At 46.3% G+C, this 22,166-nt stretch overlaps 1 protein-coding gene across 2 annotated transcripts in view; it reads left to right on the top strand.

Annotated features, from left to right (window-relative positions):
* Nucleotides 1-20,857, top strand: part of LOC122938508 (potassium voltage-gated channel subfamily H member 2-like) — a 215,523-nt gene extending 194,666 nt beyond the window's left edge. For both annotated transcript variants that reach the window (XM_044294060.1, XM_044294061.1), the window contains 9 exons: nucleotides 324-726; nucleotides 7,788-7,987; nucleotides 10,434-10,686; nucleotides 10,769-10,962; nucleotides 11,288-11,387; nucleotides 11,762-12,028; nucleotides 12,114-12,300; nucleotides 16,501-16,657; nucleotides 16,863-20,857. In XM_044294060.1, the coding sequence (XP_044149995.1) occupies nucleotides 324-726; nucleotides 7,788-7,987; nucleotides 10,434-10,686; nucleotides 10,769-10,962; nucleotides 11,288-11,387; nucleotides 11,762-12,028; nucleotides 12,114-12,300; nucleotides 16,501-16,657; nucleotides 16,863-17,042 (1,941 nt within the window). In that variant the 3' untranslated portion in view covers nucleotides 17,043-20,857. The remainder of the gene's footprint in view (nucleotides 1-323; nucleotides 727-7,787; nucleotides 7,988-10,433; nucleotides 10,687-10,768; nucleotides 10,963-11,287; nucleotides 11,388-11,761; nucleotides 12,029-12,113; nucleotides 12,301-16,500; nucleotides 16,658-16,862) is intronic.
* The last annotated feature ends 1,309 nt before the right edge of the window (nucleotides 20,858-22,166 follow it).

The raw sequence follows: 22,166 nt of genomic DNA on the forward strand, positions 1-22,166 counted from the left end.
ACTGTCTCCAGTGGAAGTGATATACATTTCTTTCAGCTGAGAATAAACTGAAACCACATGATGCTATTGGATGATGAGAGTTATCCTCCAATAGACTTGAAATTAGGTTGTTATTATTGATATTGAGGTGGCATCATTGACCCCTCACAAGGTGTTTCATTAGTATTTGAGATGGGCTTGAATCGTTCTAATTTTAACCCTGTTTTTTCCCTCCTTCGTCTACTGTCCTCCTCTTCATATTCCTTTCTCCATCTCCTTCTCTCTCCATGGGATTTTCATGTTATTTTATATTATTCATTTTTTTTTTTACATTTTATCTCCAGACTACCACCTTGATTGGTCTGCTGAAGACGGCGCGACTCTTACGCTTGGTACGAGTGGCCCGAAAGTTGGATCGATACTCTGAGTATGGAGCAGCCGTGCTTTTTCTCTTGATGTGCACCTTCGCCCTCATTGCTCATTGGCTGGCCTGCATCTGGTACGCCATTGGACACATGGAGCACTATGACCAGGAATATCGCACGATCGGCTGGTTGTACTCACTGGGCACCCAGATCATGAAACCATACAACAACAGCAACACCAAATCTGGGCCGACCATCAATGATAAATACGTCACTGCCCTGTACTTCACCTTCAGCAGTCTGACCAGTGTCGGCTTTGGGAATGTGTCACCAAACACCAACTCTGAGAAGATTTTCTCCATTTGTGTCATGCTGATTGGATGTAAGTAAAATACCGACTGTATCCTCCTCATGGTGTTCAGGGTGATAATATAAAGGTAGAAATCTGCCTCCTGTGTACAAGAATATAACTACTATAATACTGCTCCTGTGTACAAGAATATAACTACTATAATACTGCTCCTATGTACAAGAGTATAACTACTATAATACTGCTCCTATGTACAAGAATATAACTACTATAATACTGCTCCTCTGTACAAGAATATCACTACTATAATACTGCCTCCTATGTACAGGAATATAACTACTATAATACTGCTCCTATGTACAAGAATATAACTACTATAATACTGCTCCTATGTACAAGAATATAACTACTATAATGCTGCTCCTATGTACAAGAATATAACTACTATAATACTGCTCCTATGTACAAGAATATAACTACTATAATACTGCCCCTATGTACAAGAATATAACTACTATATTACTGCCTCCTATGTACAAGAATTTCACTACTATAATACTGCTCCTATGTACAAGAATATAACTACTATAATACTGCTCCTATCTACAAGAAGATAACTACTATAATACTGCCTCCTATGTACAGGAATATAACTACTATAATACTGCCTCCTATGTACAGGAATATAACTACTATAATACTGCCTCCTATGTACAAGAATATAACTACTATAATACTGCCTCCTATGTACAAGAATATAACTACTATAATACTGCTCCTATGTACAAGAATATAACTACTATAATACTGCCTCCTATGTACAAGAATATAACTACTATAATACTGCTCCTATGTATAAGAATATAAGTACTATAATACTGCTCCTATGTATAAGAATATAAGTACTATAATACTGCTCCTATGTATAAGAATATAACTACTATAATACTGCTCCTATGTACAAGAATATAACTACTATAATACTGCCTCCTATGTACAAGAATATAACCGCTATAATACTGCTCCTATGTACAAGAATATAACTACTGTAATACTGCTCCTATGTACAAGAATATAACTGCTATAATACTGCTCCTATGTACAAGAATATAACTACTATAATACTGCCTCCTATGTCCAAGAATACAACTACAATAATACTGCTCCTATGTACAAGAATATAAGTACTATAATACTGCTCCTATGTATAAGAATCTAACTACTATAATACTGCCTCCTATGTACAAGAATATAACTACTATAATACTGCTCCTATGTATAAGAATATACCTACTATAATACTGCCTCCTATGTACAAGAATACAACTACAATAATACTGCTCCTATGTACAAGAATATAACTACTATAATACTGCCTTCTATGTACAAGAATATAACTACTATAATACTGCTCCTATGTACAAGAATATAACTACTATAATACTGCTCCTATGTACAAGAATATAACTATTACAATACTGCCTCCTATGTACAAGAATATAACTACTATAATACTGCCTCCTATGTACAAGAATATAACTACTATAATACTTCTCCTATGTACAAGAATATAACTACTATAATACTGCTCCTATATACAAGAAGATAACTACTATAATACTGCCTCCTATGTACAGGAATATAACTACTATAATACTGCCTCCTATGTACAAGAATATAACTACTAAAATACTGCTCCTATGTACAAGAATATAACTACTATAATACTGCTCCTATGTATAAGAATATAACTGCTATAATACTGCTCCTATGTACAAGAATATGACTACTATAATACTGCCTCCTATGTACAAGAATATAACTACTACAATACTGCCTCCTATGTACAAGAATATAACTACTATAATACTGCTCCTATGTATAAGAATATAAGTACTATAATACTGCTCCTATGTATAAGAATATAAGTACTATAATACTGCTCCTATGTATAAGAATATAACTACTATAATACTGCTCCTATGTACAAGAATATAACTACTATAATACTGCTCCTATGTATAAGAATATACCTACTATAATACTGCCTCCTATGTACAAGAATACAACTACAATAATACTGCTCCTATGTACAAGAATATAACTACTATAATACTGCTCCCTATGTACAAGAATATAACTACTATAATACTGCTCCTATGTACAAGAATATAACTACTATAATACTGCCTCCTATGTACAATAATATAACTACTATAATACTGCTCCTATGTACAAGAATATAACTACTATAATACTGCTCCTATGTACAAGAATATAACTACTATAATACTGCTCCTATGTACAAGAATATAACTACTATAATACTGTTCCTATGTACAAGAATATAACTACTATAATACTGCTCCTATGTACAAGAATATAACTACTATAATACTTCTCCTATGTACAATACTATAACTACTATAAAACTGCCTCCTATGTACAAGAATATAATTACTATAATACTGCCTCCTATGTACAAGAATATAACTACTATATACTTCTCCTATGTACAATACTATACTACAATACTCCCTCCTATGTACAAAGAATATAACTACTATAATACTCCTCCTATGTACAAGAATATAACTACTATAATACTGCTCCTATGTACAAGAATATAACTACTATAATACTGTTCCTATGTACAAGAATATAACTACTATAATACTGCTCCTATGTACAAGAATATAACCTACTATAATACTGCCTCCTATGTACAAGAATATAACCTACTATAATACTGCTCCTATGTACAAGAATATAACTGCTATAATACTGTTCCTATGTACAAGAATATAACTACTATAATACTGCTCCTATGTACAAGAATATAACTACTATAATACTGCTCCTATGTACAAGAATATAACTACTATAATACTGCTCCTATGTGCAAGAATATAACTACTATAATACTGCTCCTATGTACAAGAATATAACTACTATAATACTGTTCGTATGTACAAGAATATAACTACTATAATACTGCTCCTATGTACAAGAATATAACTACTATAATACTGCTCCTATGTACAAGGAATATAACTACTATAATACTGCCTCCTATGTACAAGAATATAACTACTATAATACTGCCTCCTATGTACAAGAATATAACTACTATAATACTGCTCCTATGTACAGGAATATAACTACTATAATACTGCTCCTATGTACAAGAATATAACTACTATAATACTGCTCCTATGTACAAGAATATAACTACTATAATACTGCTCCTATGTACAAGAATATAACTACTATAATACTGCTCCTATGTACAAGAATATAACTACTATAATACTGCTCCTATGTACAAGAATATAGCTACTATAATACTGCCTCCTATGTACAAGAATATAACTACTATAATACTGCTCCTATGTACAAGAATATAACTACTATAATACTCCCTCCTATGTACAAGAATATAACTACTATAATACTGCCTCCTATGTACAAGAATATAACTACTATAATACTGATTCTATATACAAGAATATAACTACTATAATACTGCCTCCTATGTACAAGAATATAACTACTATAATACTGCTCCTATGTACAAGAATATAACTACTATAATACTGCCTCCTATGTACAAGAATATAACTACTATAATACTGCTCCTATGTACAAGAATATAACTACTATAATACTGCTCCTATGTACAAGAATATAACTACTATAATACTGCTCCTATGTACAAGAATATAACTACTATAATACTGCCTCCTATGTACAAGAATATAACTTCTATAATACTGCTCCTATGTTAGCTGTGGGTGCTGTTGCGGTCATCAGTCTGTACAGGAGGTATGTATTGTGTTTGCGCTCTCTCCCCTTGGTGTAGTCCCGTCCTCCTCCAATGTGGTTCTGGGTATATTTCGCCCTCTGGTTTCCGCGCTCTTAGTTTTCCCCGGATCAGTGACCGTTCATTCACCGGCTTTATGTTACACTTGGTCGATGTATACATTTGACACATGGATCCATATAGATTGCTGTGTGACCTCTATACGCTGTAGTGTGACCCAGTACCTCCGTCGTACCCTCGGATAAATGCTGGTAAATGGAGAGGCATGCCTTTGCATTGTTTGCATGTTTTTTTTTTAACCCTTTTTAAAAAAGAAAGGTGGAGACCCCTGAATAAATGGAAAACAGTGGTTGGGAACGCCATCCTGTGTGTGGCAGGGGAAGGGGGCGAATCTGTAAGGGGCAGAAAGCTGACATCTTGGAACCAAGTGACACATTTATCTGATGGAGAATTTCACTTGGATTCAATGAGACAAAACTTTATTCCTGCCAAAGTTATTAACAATTTTCTCTTTGTGACGGTCAGAGATATGACGAGGAGAGGACAGGATTGTGCTACGTCACATTCAAGCACTGGTGGCATACCATGCGGGTCCCTATCTCTTAGCGGATTGCCTCCATTCATCTCTATGGGAGTGCCGAAAGTAGCTGAGCACCATACTGGGCAATATTTAGAAGCATTATAGAAATTAATGGGACGAGCACAGCGCAAGCGCAGCCACCGCTGCACCCGCTTCTATGGGCTGATCTAGCGCTTAGCTATTTTTGGCTATAAGATGGTGGCTTTCAAGATGGCGGCAGTGATGGACACCGCCCCTCACAGATGTTCCCCCCTCTCCTTAGCGACCTGCCACTCATGGCGTTCCCAACCATTTTCCACTTTTTGAGCGTTCCGTAGACGGCTCATAGTCGCCATCTTACGTGGTGTGGATTGGATTTTATGGCTCACGGTCAGACGCCGTTTGGATCATGTCTGGCGGCCGCACCCATACACAGGTGAGCAGAAGCCGAGCGTGCACCACCTCCATGGTCTGTCTAGGACGGAACTCAATACCGGAAAAGAATAACGCTAATGTGAAAGTACCCTTATCTGTCTGGTGCAGTCATGACAGGACCCCATTATCCGGCAGGTGACATTTGCAGCAGCTTCATCTCAATTACGTCAATTGTTTTCCATTGTTGGGAGGTAAATATCACATCCAAAGCTGCGCCCGGAGCCCAGAAAATTCTGCTTATGGAATAGTCATCAGTCAAAATGTATTAGATGTGCTGCACTGCCACCTAGTGGCCAGACGGTGTGAGTGCAGGACCAGCGCGGAGAGCTTAGTTTGTCAGGGTAGGAGATCATACATGACTACATGCAGGTATAGCTGAGCAGTGTGAATAGGGTTTTTAAGTGATTTAACACCATTTTATAGAATATATGTAGCATTAACCTGGCTCAGTAGTTAAACTTTAAATTCTGTTGACACCTTTGGGGGCAGTTTTTTATTATTGCATTCTACTTATTTTAGGCTACGAATCATTTTTTTCAGTTGGTCTTTATTAAAGATTTTCTTCTACAGCTTTGTGTTTCCCAGACGTCTTCTCCTTCAGTCCATGAGAGCTGCTCCATCTGTATCCTTACTGTCAGCCAATCCGTCCGATCATAGTTTAGCTGAGTGTTTAGGAGTGGTCAGGAGATAAGGACAAGAGACTGAGACGTCAGCGAAGAGAAGAAACAGTCAGCAGATAGAGTGGAAAGGAAAAACTGATGAAAACTTATAATAAAGTTTAACTAATAAAATGATTTTAGCAGAAAATAAGTATAATTCAATAATAAATAATGCCCCAAAGGAATCCATAGCCTTTCATTATTATGTTACATCCTGTATTATACTCCAGAGCTGCCCTCACTATTCTGCTGGTGCAGTCACTGTGTACATACATTACTTATCCTGTACTGATCCTGAGTTACATCCTGTATTATACTCCAGAGCTGCACTCACTATTCTGCTGGTGCAGACACTGTGTACATACATTACTTATCCTATACTGATCCTGAGTTACATCCTGTATTATACTCCAGAGCTGCACTCACTATTCTGCTGGTGCAGTCACTGTGTACATACATTACTTATCCTGTACTGATCCTGAGTTACATCCTGTATTATACTCCAGAGCTGCACTCACTATTCTGCTGGTGGAGTCACTGTGTACATACATTACTTATCCTGTACTGATCCTGAGTTACATCCTGTATTATACTTCAGAGCTGCACTCACTATTCTACTGGTGCAGTCACTGTGTACATACATTAGATTACTTTTTCTGTACTGATCCTGAGTTACATCCTGTATTATACTCCAGAGCTGCACTCACTATTCTGCTGGTGCAGTCACTGTGTACATACATTACTTTTTCTGTACTGATCCTGAGTTACATCCTGTATTCTACTCCAGAGCTGCACTCACTATTCTGCTGGTGCAGTCACTGTGTACATACATTACTTATCCTGTACTGATCCTGAGTTACATCCTGTATTCTACTCCAGAGCTGCACTCACTATTCTACTGGTGCAGTCACTGTGTACATACATTACATTACTTTTTCTGTACTGATCCTGAGTTACATCCTGTATTCTACTCCAGAGCTGCACTCACTATTCTGCTGGTGCAGTCACTGTGTACATACATTACTTATTCTGTACTGATCCTGAGTTACATCCTGTATTCTACTCCAGAGCTGCACTCACTATTCTGCTGGTGCAGTCACTGTGTACATATATTACTTATCCTGTACTGATCCTGAGTTACATCCTGTATTATACTCCAGAGCTGCACTCACTATTCTGCTGGTGCAGTCACTGTGTACATACATTACTTATCCTGTACTGATCCTGACTTACATCCTGTATTATACTCCAGAGCTGCACTCACTATTCTGCACATTTCAGTTATTACCTGTCAGCGTACTAATGACGAGGGAAGGTCATACGGATCTCCACTAAACCATTTTGCAGGGTCAAAATCCTGACAAAATGTGACGGTGCACAGAGAAGCCGCTCTGGAAACGGTCCAGTACTGATGAGGAAACCCGGCCCTGCGTCTTCATAAAACTATTCTTTGTTGGTCACTTCTTAAAAAGATCCATAAAGTGTGATCTCATATCCTACGCTTTTCAGAGGAACGCATGTCGTCTTTCATTGCGGCATAATGTAGTCACTATGCATCAGGATGAAATGTGCAATTCAGTTCAGCTCTGCTGCATCTGTGGATGACCTGGAGGTAGTAGGATGTCTGTTCTCTAACCCTGCCCTCTTGTCTCTACAGCGCTCATGTATGCCAGTATTTTTGGGAATGTGTCCGCCATCATCCAGCGTCTGTACTCTGGCACTGCCCGGTACCACACTCAGATGCTGCGGGTCCGGGAGTTCATCCGTTTCCATCAGATTCCCAACCCCCTGCGGCAGCGCTTGGAGGAGTATTTCCAGCATGCGTGGTCCTATACCAACGGCATCGACATGAACGCAGTGAGTCCAGCTTTCCTACAAGGTCTGGGGTGGTAGAGGAACCAGCTATATGGAGCGGAGTGCTTCATATAAAGGAGGCAGCTGCCCTCCAAACACACTGCAAGAATTGATGTGCTAGTCTAAATTTTCTTGTAGTATGTTTGGTCGGTAGCTGCCCCCTTTAGATTGAGCTCTCTCCGCCCATCTGCCTAGGGCTACTGGAACCAATCCCAAGTTTGGGAAATGTTTTTTTACAGTACAAAATAATTTATGAAGTTATTGCGCGAAGTCTGTGCGACCCTTCGCAAAGCAATAATTTCAGCTCATGGGAACTAATACATTTTAATACTGTATGGAGCTTGTGCCATTCAGCCATCCTGAGGGGAGGGGGGGAGCTTGTGCCATTCGTGCCCCTTGGCCATCCTGGGAGGGGGCAGAGCAGCAGCTCGATGATTAGCCCTTAGGGGTGGGGATTGATGGCCATCCTAAAGAAAGGGGGGGGGGGGTTTAATGCCACAGCATTGGGCCGCTGCCACAGCAAAGCAGCGGCCCGGTGGTTAGACCCTTCCATTCAGCGGTCCCTAAGGACCGCGGCATGGAAGGGGTTATGTCTGCAGTTTGAAGCAGACTGTCAGCTGTATGTTACAGCTGACAGTTTGCACCGCTCTGCCATCCTGAAGGGGAAGGGGTAAGTTGGAGGAGGGAGAGGGAGACAATGCACGCTCCCCTGTGGAGCAAGGAGTGGTTACAGAGAATCTGTCAAGCTGTAGATCAAAAATGAAAAAAGATAAATAAACAGTACCAATTGGAGACATTATTTTCTCCACAAAATAAACTAATTAGTGTTAAAAGTGTTTTTGTTTTTTTTGGTTTTTTACAAAGGTGTCCATATCCTTTAAGTTAGGCCCAGGAGAGGCAGTTCTGTTAGTGTTAGGTACCCATCTAGAGAATCCACCTTGACGCTGGTAGATGGGCCTAACACACATTTGATCAAAAATGATGTGTGAAGAGCTTCAATTTCTCATGTATAGTAGATATAGTACCGCTGTAATCCAGAGTAATCTCTAATCCCTAGTTCTATTGTTTGCATGTATAACGGTGTGCTGACAGATTTTGTTTGCTGCTTGTTAGCTTTATGGATGTGCTCCTGTCTTCTGTACTCGTCATCAATCATGTCCTCCTTTTTTCTGTACTCGTCATCACTCTTGTCCTCCTTTCTTCTGTACCCAACATCACTCGTGTCCTCCTGTCTTCTGTACTTGTCATCACTCATGTCCTCCTTTCTTCTGTACTCGTCATCACTCATGTCCTCCTTTCTTCTGTACCCAACATCACTCGTGTCCTCCTGTCTTCTGTACTCGTCATCACTCAGGTCCTCCTTTCTTCTGTAGCCAATATCATTTGTGTCCTCTTGTCTTCTGTACTCATCGTCACTCATGTCCTATTGTCTTCAGTACTCGTCATCACTCATGTCCTCCTTTCTTCTGTACTCGTCATCACTCATGTCCTCCTTTCTTCTGTACCCAACATCACTCGTGTCCTCCTGTCTTCTGTACTCGTCATCACTCAGGTCCTCCTTTCTTCTGTAGCCAATATCATTCGTGTGCTCCTGTCTTCTGTACCCAACATCACTCGTGTCCTATTGTCTTCAGTACTCGTCATCACTCATGTACTATTGTCTTCTGTATCATGATAATTTCCTCCTGTCTTCTGTACCTAACCTCACTCATATCCTATTGTCATTTGTACCCAACATCACTCATGTCCTATTGTATCTGATTTCACCGTCACTCATGTCCACCATCACTAATTTCCTTAATCACTCATATTCTTCTGTTGTCTTCTGTTTCCACTGTCACACTTCTCTCTTCTGTATCCTTCATCCCTCATGTCCTCCTGTTTCCACCATCGCTCATGTCCTTCTGTCTTCTGTACCTTACATTCCCCATGTCCTTCTGTCTCCCGTTTCCACCATCAGTAACATCCTTTTGTCTTCTGTACCCACCATCACTCATGTTCTACCGTCATGCATGACTCATGGTCTTCTGTTTTCTGTACCTGCCATCACTGATGTCCGCCTGTCTTTCGTACCCTACATCCTTCATGTCCTTCTGTTTTCTGCACCCACGTCACTCGTTTCCTGTACCCACCATCACTGATGTCCGCCTGTCTTTCGTACCCTACATCCTTCATGTCCTTCTGTTTTCTGCACCCACGTCACTCGTTTCTTGTACCCACCATCACTAATGTCCTTCTGTGACTTATAATCTCCTCCACTCTTTGCCTTTCTGTATCCATTCTCACTCATGTTCTCCACTCTTCTGTGCCCTCCACCATGGTTGCCCTTCTGTACCCAGCACCCCTTGTGTCCTCTGCTTTTCTGTACCCACAACCTCTCCTTACACCCATTATCTCCCGTCTTCCTCGTTTCTCATAACTTGGATCATTTTGTGTCCCCTCTGCGAAGGTCTTGAAAGGTTTCCCAGAGTGCCTCCAGGCGGACATTTGTCTCCATCTGAACAGAAGTCTTCTTCAGAACTGCATGCCTTTCAAAGGAGCCACAAAGGGATGTTTGCGGGCCCTGGCCATGAAGTTTAAGACCACCCATGCCCCTCCCGGGGACACCTTGGTACATGCAGGCGATGTTCTTACGGCCCTGTACTTCCTGTCCCGGGGGTCCATTGAAATCTTACGTGGGGATGTGGTGGTTGCCATACTGGGTTAGTATCATTCTGATGTCCACCTGTTTTGTGACCCCCTGACCTGCACTGGAGGCTCCTGACCTTGTCACCTTCTCTGCAGGGAAGAACGATATATTCGGGGAGCCCCTCAATCTCTACGCTCGGCCTGGAAAGTCTAACGCGGACGTCCGAGCCCTGACATACTGTGACCTTCATAAGATTCACCGGGAGGACTTGCTGGAAGTCCTGGACATGTATCCAGAATTCTCTGACTACTTCTGGTCCAGTTTAGAGATCACCTTTAACCTGCGAGATGTGAGTGCACTGCGGCCAGTCTTTGCTGTGGGGCACATGTGGGCGCAAGCATTTCCACTCGTTATGTCTTATACTCTAGTTACCACTAAAGCTGCATTTAGAAATTTGCTGCTGTACTGTTAACAGAGCGCAGTGCATTGTGGGAGCTCAGGTGACTAAGCTGTCATGTCACATGACTCCTAAGTACAAATAAACTTCAGTCTGTTATCTGTTTACATTGTGAGTGCAGCCTTGGATGTGATTGGAGTAGAGGACAGCGAGATAAGTAAGCCAAGGTACTTACAGTAGGGGGCGCTCACTTTTCTTTCTCTACTCCTGTCTTCAGACCAACATGATCCCAGGATCTCCGAGCAGCGACGAGTCGGACAGCGGATTTAACAAGCTGAGGCGGCGCAAGCTGTCATTCCGTAGACGAACAGACAGAGGTGACGGCAGGAGGGGGGTCCGGGGGGCACTTACTTATGATCCAATATGCACAATGCATGATTTATCAAAGGCTGAAGACCCCAAGGGTCCTGACAAAAAGTTTGTACTAGCTATGAGTTACATTGTGCCTTCATACTCTAGTCATATCCAAAGCTGCTTCCAAAATTCGGATGGTTTAGAACAATTGTGACCGCAGCTTTGGATGTGACTAGTGTATAATGAGTGATGTAACTTTAATTTATATATTTATAAAGTTGCTCATCATTACATGTAGATTTAACCTGTAAAATGATGCTAGATGACAGCCTCAGCTCAGCTACATCTGCATAGTGAGAGCGATTAGTAATTGACTTCTACATACTTCCCCCCACAGACGCTGACAATGCCGGGGAAGTCAAGAAAAATCTGAGGTCAAGCCGGCTGATCCGGAACAATCTAGCACCGGAGGATAAAAGTTGGGGTGAGCAGCACAGTAGCCCCCCGTCCAGTCCACCGTCCAGTGATGACGAGCAGCCGGCAGCAATGTCCAGCACCGTCGAGCTGTCACCAACACGCGCTACGTGCAGCAACTTCACAGCAGCGAGCGGGGGAGAGGCGGAGAGGGATCACAGCGGGGGAGACATGTGCAATCACCTGTCAGGTAACGCGCAGGGTGAGCTCTGCCGAGTCGCAGACCTCCATTGTACCTATACACGGCTCACGCTGCCTTCTTTTCCACCCTCCAGGAGCTTTTTCCGGGGTGTCAAACATCTTTAGCTTCTGGGGGGACCGGAATGGACGTCAGTACCAGGAGCTGCCACGCTGCACCACACCCGCTCACTCCACCCTCAGCGCACCCGTGCCTTCCCTCAGCCGGCGGCAAAAATGTGAATTAGGGAACAGGCTGGATCAACTGCAGAAGCAGCTCAACAGGTGAGGGGACGACTATCACTCGGGACCCCCAGTATATAGCTCCACCCTAACCCATATCCCCATCTACTCCCCAGTATATAGCTCCACCCTAACCCATATCCCCATCTACTCCCCAGTATATAGCTCCACCCTAACCCTTATCCCCATCTACTCCCCAGTATATAGCTCCACCCTAACCCATATCCCCATCTTCTCCCCAGTATATAGCTCCACCCTAACCCATATCCCCATCTACTCCCAGTATATAGCTCCACCCTAACCCTTATCCCCATCTACTCCCCAGTATATAGCTCCACCCTAACCCATATCCCAATCTACTCCCCAGTATATAGCTCCACCCTAACCCTTATCCCCATCTACTCCCCAGTATATAGCTCCACACTAACCCTTATCCCCATCTACTCCCCAGTATATAGCTCCACCCTAACCCTTATCCCCATCTACTCCCCAGTATATAGCTCCACACTAACCCTTATCCCCATCTACTCCCCAGTATATAGCTCCACCCTAACCCTTATCCCCATCTACTCCCCAGTATATAGCTCCACCCTAACCCTTATCCCCATCTACTCCCCAGTATATAGCTCCACCCTAACCCATATCCACATCTACTCCCCAGTATATAGCTCCACCCTAACCCTTATCCCCATCTACTCCCCAGTATATAGCTCCACCCTAACCCTTATCCCCATCTACTCCCCAGTATATAGCTCCACCCTAACCCATATCCCCATCTACTCCCCAGTATATAGCTCCACCCTAACCCATATCCCCATCTACTCCCCAATATATAGCTCCACCCTAACCCATATCCCCATCTACTCCCCAGTATATAGCTCCACCCTAACCCTTATCCCCATCTACTCCCCAGTATATAGCTCCACCCTAACCCTTATCCCCATCTACTCCCCAGTATATAGCTCCACCCTAACCCATATCCCCATCTACTCCCCAGTATATAGCTCCACCCTAACCCTTATCCCCATCTACTCCCCAGTATATAGCTCCACCCTAACCCTTATCCCCATCTACTCCCCAGTATATAGCTCCACACTAACCGTTATTCTTTACTTGTTCTATTACTCCACCCTTCAACCTAAACATTACCCCCTTTATACGCCTCACCCATGTAATTTAACTACATCCTAAACATTACCCCCCTTGTACTGTAATATACCTCCACCCCATTCTCAGCTTGTTCTCCTGACCTCCATAGTGTAACTGCACCCTGGCAAATTCTCACTTTCTCTGTCTATATTATCTCTTTTATTATCATCATCCTCTATAATATGACGCCACCCTATCTTAATCATTACCCCCTACTAATCAATTGCACCATCTTTCTTGTCATTATACTCACATGGTAACCCTCTTTAGGTATCCCCCTCCCCTCGTCCTCCTCTCACTCTCTCTGTCGCCCCTGCAAGTTGGAGCTGGTATCCCCCTCCCCTCGTCCTCCTCTCACTCTCTCTGTCGCCCCCGCAGGTTGGAGCAGGTATCCCCCTCCCCTCGTCCTCCTCTTACGCTCTCTGTCACCCCTGCAGGTTGGAGCTGGTATCCCCCTCCCCTCGTCCTCCTCTTACGCTCTCTGTCACCCCCTGCAGGTTGGAGCTGGTATCCCCCTCCCCTCGTCCTCCTCTTACGCTCTCTGTCACCCCTGCAGGTTGGAGCTGGTATCCCCCTCCCCTCGTCCTCCTCTCACTCTCTCTGTCGCCCCCGCAGGTTGGAGCAGGTATCCCCCTCCCCTCGTCCTTCTCTTACGCTCTCTGTCACCCCTGCAGGTTGGAGCAGGTATCCCCCTCCCCTCGTCCTCCTCTTACACTCTCTGTCGCCCCCGCAGGTTGGAGCAGGTATCCCCCTCCCCTCGTCCTTCTCTTACGCTCTCTGTCACCCCCGCAGGTTGGAGCAGGTATCCCCCTCCCCTCGTCCTCCTCTCACGCTCTCTGTCGCCCCTGCAGATGGGAGCAGGTATCCCCCTCCCCTCGCCCTCCTCTTACACTCTCTGTCACCCCTGCAGGTTGGAGCAGGTATCCCCCTCCCCTCGTCCTCCTCTTACGCTCTCTGTCGCCCCTTCAGGTTGGAGCAGGTATCCCCCTCCCCTCGTCCTCCTCTTACACTCTCTGTCACCCCTGCAGATGGGAGCAGGTATCCCCCTCCCCTCGTCCTTCTCTTACGCTCTCTGTCGCCCCTGCAGATGGGAGCAGGTATCCCCCTCCCCTCGTCCTTCTCTTACGCTCTCTGTCACCCCTGCAGGTTGGAGCAGGTATCCCCCTCCCCTCGTCCTCCTCTTACACTCTCTGTCACCCCTGCAGGTTGGAGCTGGTATCCCCCTCCCCTCGTCCTCCTCTTACGCTCTCTGTCGTCCCTGCAGGTTGGAGCAGGTATCCCCCTCCCCTCGTCCTCCTCTTACGCTCTCTGTCGCCCCTGCAAGTTGGAGCTGGTATCCCCCTCCCCTCGTCCTCCTCTTACGCTCTCTGTCTCCCCTGCAGATGGGAGCAGGTATCCCCGTCCCCTCGTCCTCCTCTTACGCTCTCTGTCGCCCTTACAGGTTGGAGCAGGTATCCCCCTCCCCTCGTCCTCCTCTTACGCTCTCTGTCACCCCCGCAGGTTGGAGCAGGTATCCCCCTCCCCTCGTCCTCCTCTTACGCTCTCTGTCACCCCTGCAGGTTGGAGCTGGTATCCCCCTCCCCTCATCCTCCTCTTACACTCTCTGTCACCCCCGCAGGTTGGAGCAGGTATCCCCCTCCCCTCGTCCTCCTCTTACACTCTCTGTCACCCCTGCAGGTTGGAGCAGGTATCCCCCTCCCCTCGTCCTCCTCTTACGCTCTCTGTCGCCCCTACAGGTTGGAGCAGGTATCCCCCTCCCCTCGTCCTCCTCTTACGCTCTCTGTCACCCCCTCAGGTTGGAGCTGGTATCCCCCTCCCCTCGTCCTCCTCTTACGCTCTCTGTCACCCCCGCAGGTTGGAGCAGGTATCCCCCTCCCCTCGCCCTCCTCTTACACTCTCTGTCACCCCCGCAGGTTGGAGCTGGTATCCCCCTCCCCTCGTCCTCCTCTTACGCTCTCTGTCACCCCTGCAGGTTGGAGCAGGTATCCCCCTCCCCTCGTCCTCCTCTTACGCTCTCTGTCACCCCTGCAGGTTGGAGCAGGTATCCCCCTCCCCTCGTCCTCCTCTTACACTCTTTGTCACCCCCGCAGGTTGGAGCTGGTATCCCCCTCCCCTCGTCCTCCTCTTACACTCTCTGTCGCCCCCGCAGGTTGGAGCAGGTATCCCCCTCCCCTCGTCCTCCTCTTACGCTCTCTGTCACCCCTGCAGGTTGGAGCAGGTATCCCCCTCCCCTCGTCCTCCTCTTACACTCTCTGTCACCCCCGCAGGTTGGAGCAGGTATCCCCCTCCCCTCGTCCTCCTCTCACTCTCTCTGTCGCCCCTGCAGGTTGGAGCAGGTATCCCCCTCCCCTCGTCCTCCTCTTACGCTCTCTGTCACCCCCTGCAGGTTGGAGCTGGTATCCCCCTCCCCTCGTCCTCCTCTTACGCTCTCTGTCACCCCTGCAGGTTGGAGCTGGTACCCCCCTCCCCTCGTCCTCCTCTTACGCTCTCTGTCCCCCCTGCAGGTTGGAGCTGGTATCCCCCTCCCCTCGTCCTCCTCTTACGCTCTCTGTCACCCCTGCAGGTTGGAGCTGGTATCCCCCTCCCCTCGTCCTCCTCTTACGCTCTCTGTCACCCCTGCAGGTTGGAGCTGGTATCCCCCTCCCCTCGTCCTCCTCTTACGCTCTCTGTCACCCCCGCAGGTTGGAGCAGGTATCCCCCTCCCCTCGTCCTCCTCTTACACTCTCTGTCACCCCTGCAGGTTGGAGCTGGTATCCCCCTCCCCTCGCCCTCCTCTTACGCTCTCTGTCACCCCTGCAGGTTGGAGCTGGTATCCCCCTCCCCTCGTCCTCCTCTTACGCTCTCTGTCACCCCTGCAGGTTGGAGCTGGTACCCCCCTCCCCTCGTCCTCCTCTTACGCTCTCTGTCACCCCTGCAGGTTGGAGCTGGTACCCCCTCCCCTCGTCCTCCTCTTACGCTCTCTGTCACCCCTGCAGGTTGGAGCTGGTACCCCCCTCCCCTCATCCTCCTCTTACGCTCTCTGTCACCCCCGCAGGTTGGAGCTGGTATCCCCCTCCCCTCGTCCTCCTTTAATGCTCTTTGTCACCCCCGCAGGTTGGAGCACCGCATGGTGACCGACATCAACACTATCATGCAGTTATTGCAGAAGCAGATGGTCATCGTCCCCCCGGCATACAGCACCGTGTCCTCTCCCCCTCAGATGTCCAGCTGCCCCCCGTGTGGAGAGCAGAATATGGCATCCTCTTCTCAGGTAAAACCGGGAGCCTCAGTACCCCAGCATCTCGTACGTGATGTTTCCTACAGATTATTGCACCTCTGACCTCTCTAGAGATCTGCAGAATATCTCTGTGTCTTCTCTATACCCTGACAGATACATAGTGGTATATCCTGCAGATTATTACACCCCTACCCTCTCTGCAGGTCTGCTGATGGTTTCTCTGACCTTCCCCCTGCAGGTTTTTGAATACCAGGACGTGGAGGGAATGAATTATAAGTTATGTGAAATGCCTCTGGCGCCGCAGACTCTCCATGTGGAGCCCACTTGCAGTCCTCGACGTCTCTCGCTCCCCGGGAACTTGGAGAACCCCCTGGACTTGAGAACCCCACAGAGACATTCCTCAGACCCGGGCAGTTAGGGGCAGGTTCACTGGAGAAGCTACTGTCAGACTATGGACACAAGCCAAACCCTGGCACCGTAAATTCAAAACAAAAAAGGCCATATGGAGTCACGCCAGGAAAACTTCATAGCACAGACACCCGGCGTGGCGTTCTACACTTGGATGGACGCAACGGGTGATGGAAAATAAGGAGCAGATCCTCCCTTATTGGGGAGGCTGGAACCAGACGTGGAAATTCAGCATCATAATAGGGTAATGACGTTTCTGTGATATCAGCGCCTTGAGCGCCAGCTGCGGGAAGCCGCATGAGGACGCGCTCCACCGTAGTCAGGCAACCCATAGTTGTAATTTCTGTCCATCTTCTCCCTTCACTCTCGCATTTGGAGCAACCAGGTAAAGAGTGAATATATCATCAAGAGGATCGGGGAGTGGGGGACGAATACTTTCCTCCCGAGCTTAGACGTTCTCTCCACAAAGCGATCCAGCTCTAAGTGCACCGATCAATTCTAGGTGGAATTGGACTTGAGGGTGGTCTGTCAGCTTATTCCAGACCTGCCTTTGGGAGTTCTCTCAAGGATGTTGGGGTTCCTTGTAGATGAGATGTGTCTTCCTGTTCACAAATATTATGTCCCCTTCACCTATGTAGTCCATGAGTCAAGTCACCGGTTGTCATGTGTTCTATCACCGTTAACCTCCTGGCCGTTCCGATGACCGAGCTTTCGTTGACCTTGTCAGTCTGCAGAGCGTCACGTCACAGGCCAGGAGCACAGACTGTTACTATTAGTCAATCACTGGGTTCTTGTTGCTCATGTTTGTCCTCAGTCTCGACTGCTGTGTCTCCTATCCTGTCATCTTCTAGAAAAAGCACAATGTCCTTGAGGAGCTTCTCAGGTGTAGCCCAAAGCTTGCTACCCAGGTATAGAAGGATAGTTGACTTTTCTATGTCACAGATGCTGCTCTGCTGTTTTAAGATTCCCCCCCCCAGTGAAGTTCTCTGATATCTTTTACCATTGCAGGAGTATCTGTCGTAGGATCGCTACCTGTGTTCCAGGGGTGGATAACCATCATACGAGAAATGAAGTGCATGTCCTCTATGCGGAGCTGTCAATGACATGGATATTTATAGAGAATCTCTAGGTCCCACTGTGGACTAAATCACCAGATTGTGCACCAGACATCTGCTCTCCATGGTTGTCTACCCCTCGAAATATGACAGAACATAAGAGGCAGTGCACTAGATTACAATGCAAAGATCAGTCATCAGCATAAAGGCTATGGACACCTTGAATATCACCCACAGTAGGTTAATGGTTACGTTGAGTTAAACTCACACTAAGTTTCGGGATACAACCTTCATTCATTAATTTTTAGATCCCCTAATATTCTGTTTACAACTTGCTCCTAATTTCGGACTTTCCTCACATGGATGTGTCCCTCCCAGTAATACTGTCCATGCTGGATCTGTGTGTCCAGGATGCTACTATCTTCTCTTGCTCTCATTTATCTGCACAACTTCATTCCTTGACTGATTTTCTCTTCATAGCTTGTAACAGATTCTCTCTGCTTCCCTGATGCTGAGACGTGTGATGTCTCCTTCTGCTGTGGGTGATCTGCTTTCTCTACACTTGTCGACAGTCTATGAGATTACCCCCCTGCAGACTGTCTTGTGTGTGCTCTCCTCCTATCTACAGCCTGTGTGAGGTGTCATCCAGGATGTATCTCTCCTTCTCCACACTATGGTCTGCAGTGTACAACCTCCTCCTCCTTACTGTTCTCTCTAACACTGAGAGAAGGGAGGGGGAGAGCAGAGAGAGCTGTCAGAAACAGGAGCTGTGGTGCATTTATGTCAGATTCAGCAGCGCCAACAGCTAGATGAAGAGCTGACACATACTCTGCATCAGCAGATGGTAGGAAATATATAACTTAAAGGGGTAGTCCCATCTGCGCCCTATCAGACAATGGGGACATATCCTAATGACATGCCCCCATTGTCTGTGATGGGAATATCCCTTTAATTTTGCATATAGGAAGCAAATGAACAATATAAAAAAAATCACTGCAAAGATGTCCATAGCCTTTAAGGGTCCATATCAGGAATATGTAGAAAAATATCATAGGATTCAATGTAGCCACAATTCCAGCACTGTACTGATTACATTACATTTATCTGACTCCAGTCACATCCAGAGCTGGATTTAAATTCTGCTCATCTTGTATTCACTCTGACTGCTGCTGGTTCCTTTTCTGTACAGAGTTTGGCTGAAGTGCATTGCGTTTGACAGCACAGATTCCAGCAGAATTGTGAGCGCAGCTCTAAATGTGAATGGAGACCAAAACAAGATAGAGAATCTCATATACAAAGTGACTCAATATTAGAGGTAGGTTTAGACTGATATATGGACAGCACCTCGGCCATGTAGGGTGGCAGACTACAGGGGATATCTAAATGTATATCCTCAATTCACAATTGCACTGATTATTATAGGAAACAGTCAGCAAGCTTGTGGACTGACCCTGAACACGGATGGTTTAGCACAGCCCTTATAATATGGGGGGGGATTGAAGCGACAAAGCAGCATCGGCTGATAGTGTCACACCAGTCTGCTCCTCCTGCGCTGCCTCGTCACGCCGCTGCTGGCCTGGGTGACACTCATAGCAGAGGTGGAGTTCACCTGAATTGTACAAGGTGGCTGCCTCCCCATTAAAGAGCCATCTCCGTTTTTGCTGTTGTGTTCACCCCGTGGCATAGCCATGCAGTGCCGCCATCTGTGTTACTGTCATGTTACTGTTCATTTTTACATTTGCCATGAAGAACCGGTGAAGGCGTACGTTGCAGTGTAATTTGCAGTGTAAGCGCCATCGGGCTGCAGCACCCACAAAATCTCTGTCGTCCTTCACTCGGGGCTTGCACCCATGGCCGTTCCTAGCATTCCTGCTCTCTCTGTAGGTCTACACTACAGTCTACTCTACTGCGCTCGCGATCCGCTCTGAAAGGCCGTGTTCACACTTTGGGTGCCATGATTGATGCATTTTACGTATCAGTTGTGAATCTGCCACGCTGCGTACGGTGCCGGCTCTGGATGTAGTGTGAACGAGGCCGTCACCGCACACGTCCGGGAACCTGCCGATACAATTGTAGAAGCTGCTGAGAGACGTGGCGGTATTCATTTGTGACTGTACATACGGAGGCTGCTGATCTTAGTTGCGCCAAGTTTCCAAACACTTGGGGGTAATTGTGCCTGAAAACACAAAGCTCATGATTGTGCATCTTCTCGGCGGCGCGCTCGCCGCGTAGCGTCCCCTCCCCCTTCCCTTTGACTTGTTAGTAGCGTCAGAATACGTTCTACCTGCTGAATGTCTGATATAATATTAGTTTTTGGTTATTTTTTGCACAACTCTTTGCTCTTTCCTGAGGTATTTAGTACGTGTTTTAAAGATTACGAGTTCCGGCCGACCCTGTTACGCGGGGTCACGTCGCCATTTTGTTAACGCATCATTGTATGGCGTTAAATTGCGTCAGATGTTTAAATCACTTTACTTGTATTGCGTTTTATGCTCCGTTAAAATCCAAAGCCGCATAAAAAAAAAATCAGGATTGCTGTTGGCTGCCATGCTTCTGTTTCATCTCACTGCTGTCCCCTGCTGGTTCAGTGTCTGCAGTGCACTGTGTTTTCCACTGTGTTGCACTGAGAGACGTGGTGTGCACCAGGTACTATATAGTGATGAAAGACCCAGTGCAGCATGTGTTCACGGCATTGCAGGAAGCTGCTGCTGCGGTGTCTGGACCCGGCTCATCCAAGCAGCAGTGCGTTTAATGCTGACTTATGCAACCCTAGAGCAGTGTTTCCCAACCAATGTGCCTCCAGCTGTTGCAAAACTACAACTCCCAGCATACCCGCACAGTCAAAGGCTGTCCGGGCATGCTGGGAGTTGTAGTTTTGCAACAGCTGGAGGCACATTGGTTGGGAAACACTGCCCTTGAGATCCCATAATGCTTTGCACACCGCTGCAATGCATTATGGAAGATTGGGAGGACTGTACAGTGATGTGAAAGCACACGCTAGTTACCAAACCAGCAAGGGGTTACTAGAAGATGTCAGGGCAAAGGCCAGCCAAATGCAGCTTTGGAAGTGACTGGAGTAGAAGCCCTGATGTAGCTCCATTAAAGGGCATCTGTCAGCAGTTTTGTACCTATGACACTGGCTGACCTGTTACCTGTGCGCTTGGCAGATGAAGGCATCTGTGTTGGTTCCATGTTCATATGTGCCCGCACTGCTGAGAAAAATGATGTTTTGATATATGCAAATGCGCCTTTAGGAGCAACGGGGGCGTTTCCGTTACACCTAGAGGCTCTGCTCTCTCTGCAACTGTCACGCCCTGGACACATTGACAAGTTCAGGCAGTGTAAACGTGATCACACCTGACCCTGTCTATCAAAGTGCAGAGGAAGCAGCAGTTGCAGAGAGAGCAGAGACTCTAGGAGTAATGGCAACGGCCCCGTTGCTCCTAGAGGCTTATTTGCATATATCAAAACCTCCTATTTCTCAGCAATGCGGGCACATAGGAACATGGGACCAACACAGACGCCTTCATCTGCCAAGTGCACATGTAACAGGTCAGCCAGTGTCATAGGGACAAAACGCTGACAGATGCCTTTTAACTAAAATTATGTTTTGAAATGGAGGTATCTGCCGTGACAACCTACCATCACAGCAGAATTAGCAGGGTTCTCTCCTGGCATTACAAGTCGCAATGCAGGGAAGGTCGTCGTCAGTGTCACCCCTGCCCATTCCATTATAATTACAGAAAATCAGCCATCCATTGTCATAATGAGGTGATGTGCACGGTGCAGCCACTTACCTTCTGCCTTGTTCTAGATAAATAGCCATAAAGTAGAGGTCACCTGACACATTGCTTCGGGGCTCCAGGCTACGGAGAGGTTGTTCTTGACCAAAAATGTGCAACCGTGGGCCTCAGTGCTAGAACCTGCCACATCAGACTCTCATCCCGACACTGCCGTGCTCCAGTCATGGCTGCATCAACAGACGACATGTGGTTTTGTGTAGCCTTGGCCTTAAAGTGGCCCCCCGGCTATGGCAGAAGTTTTCCTGAAGTGGAACCCATGAGCTGATCTAGTGAAGC

Source organism: Bufo gargarizans, chromosome 5, assembly GCF_014858855.1.
Source record: "Bufo gargarizans isolate SCDJY-AF-19 chromosome 5, ASM1485885v1, whole genome shotgun sequence".
Taxonomy (NCBI): Eukaryota; Metazoa; Chordata; class Amphibia; order Anura; family Bufonidae; genus Bufo; species Bufo gargarizans.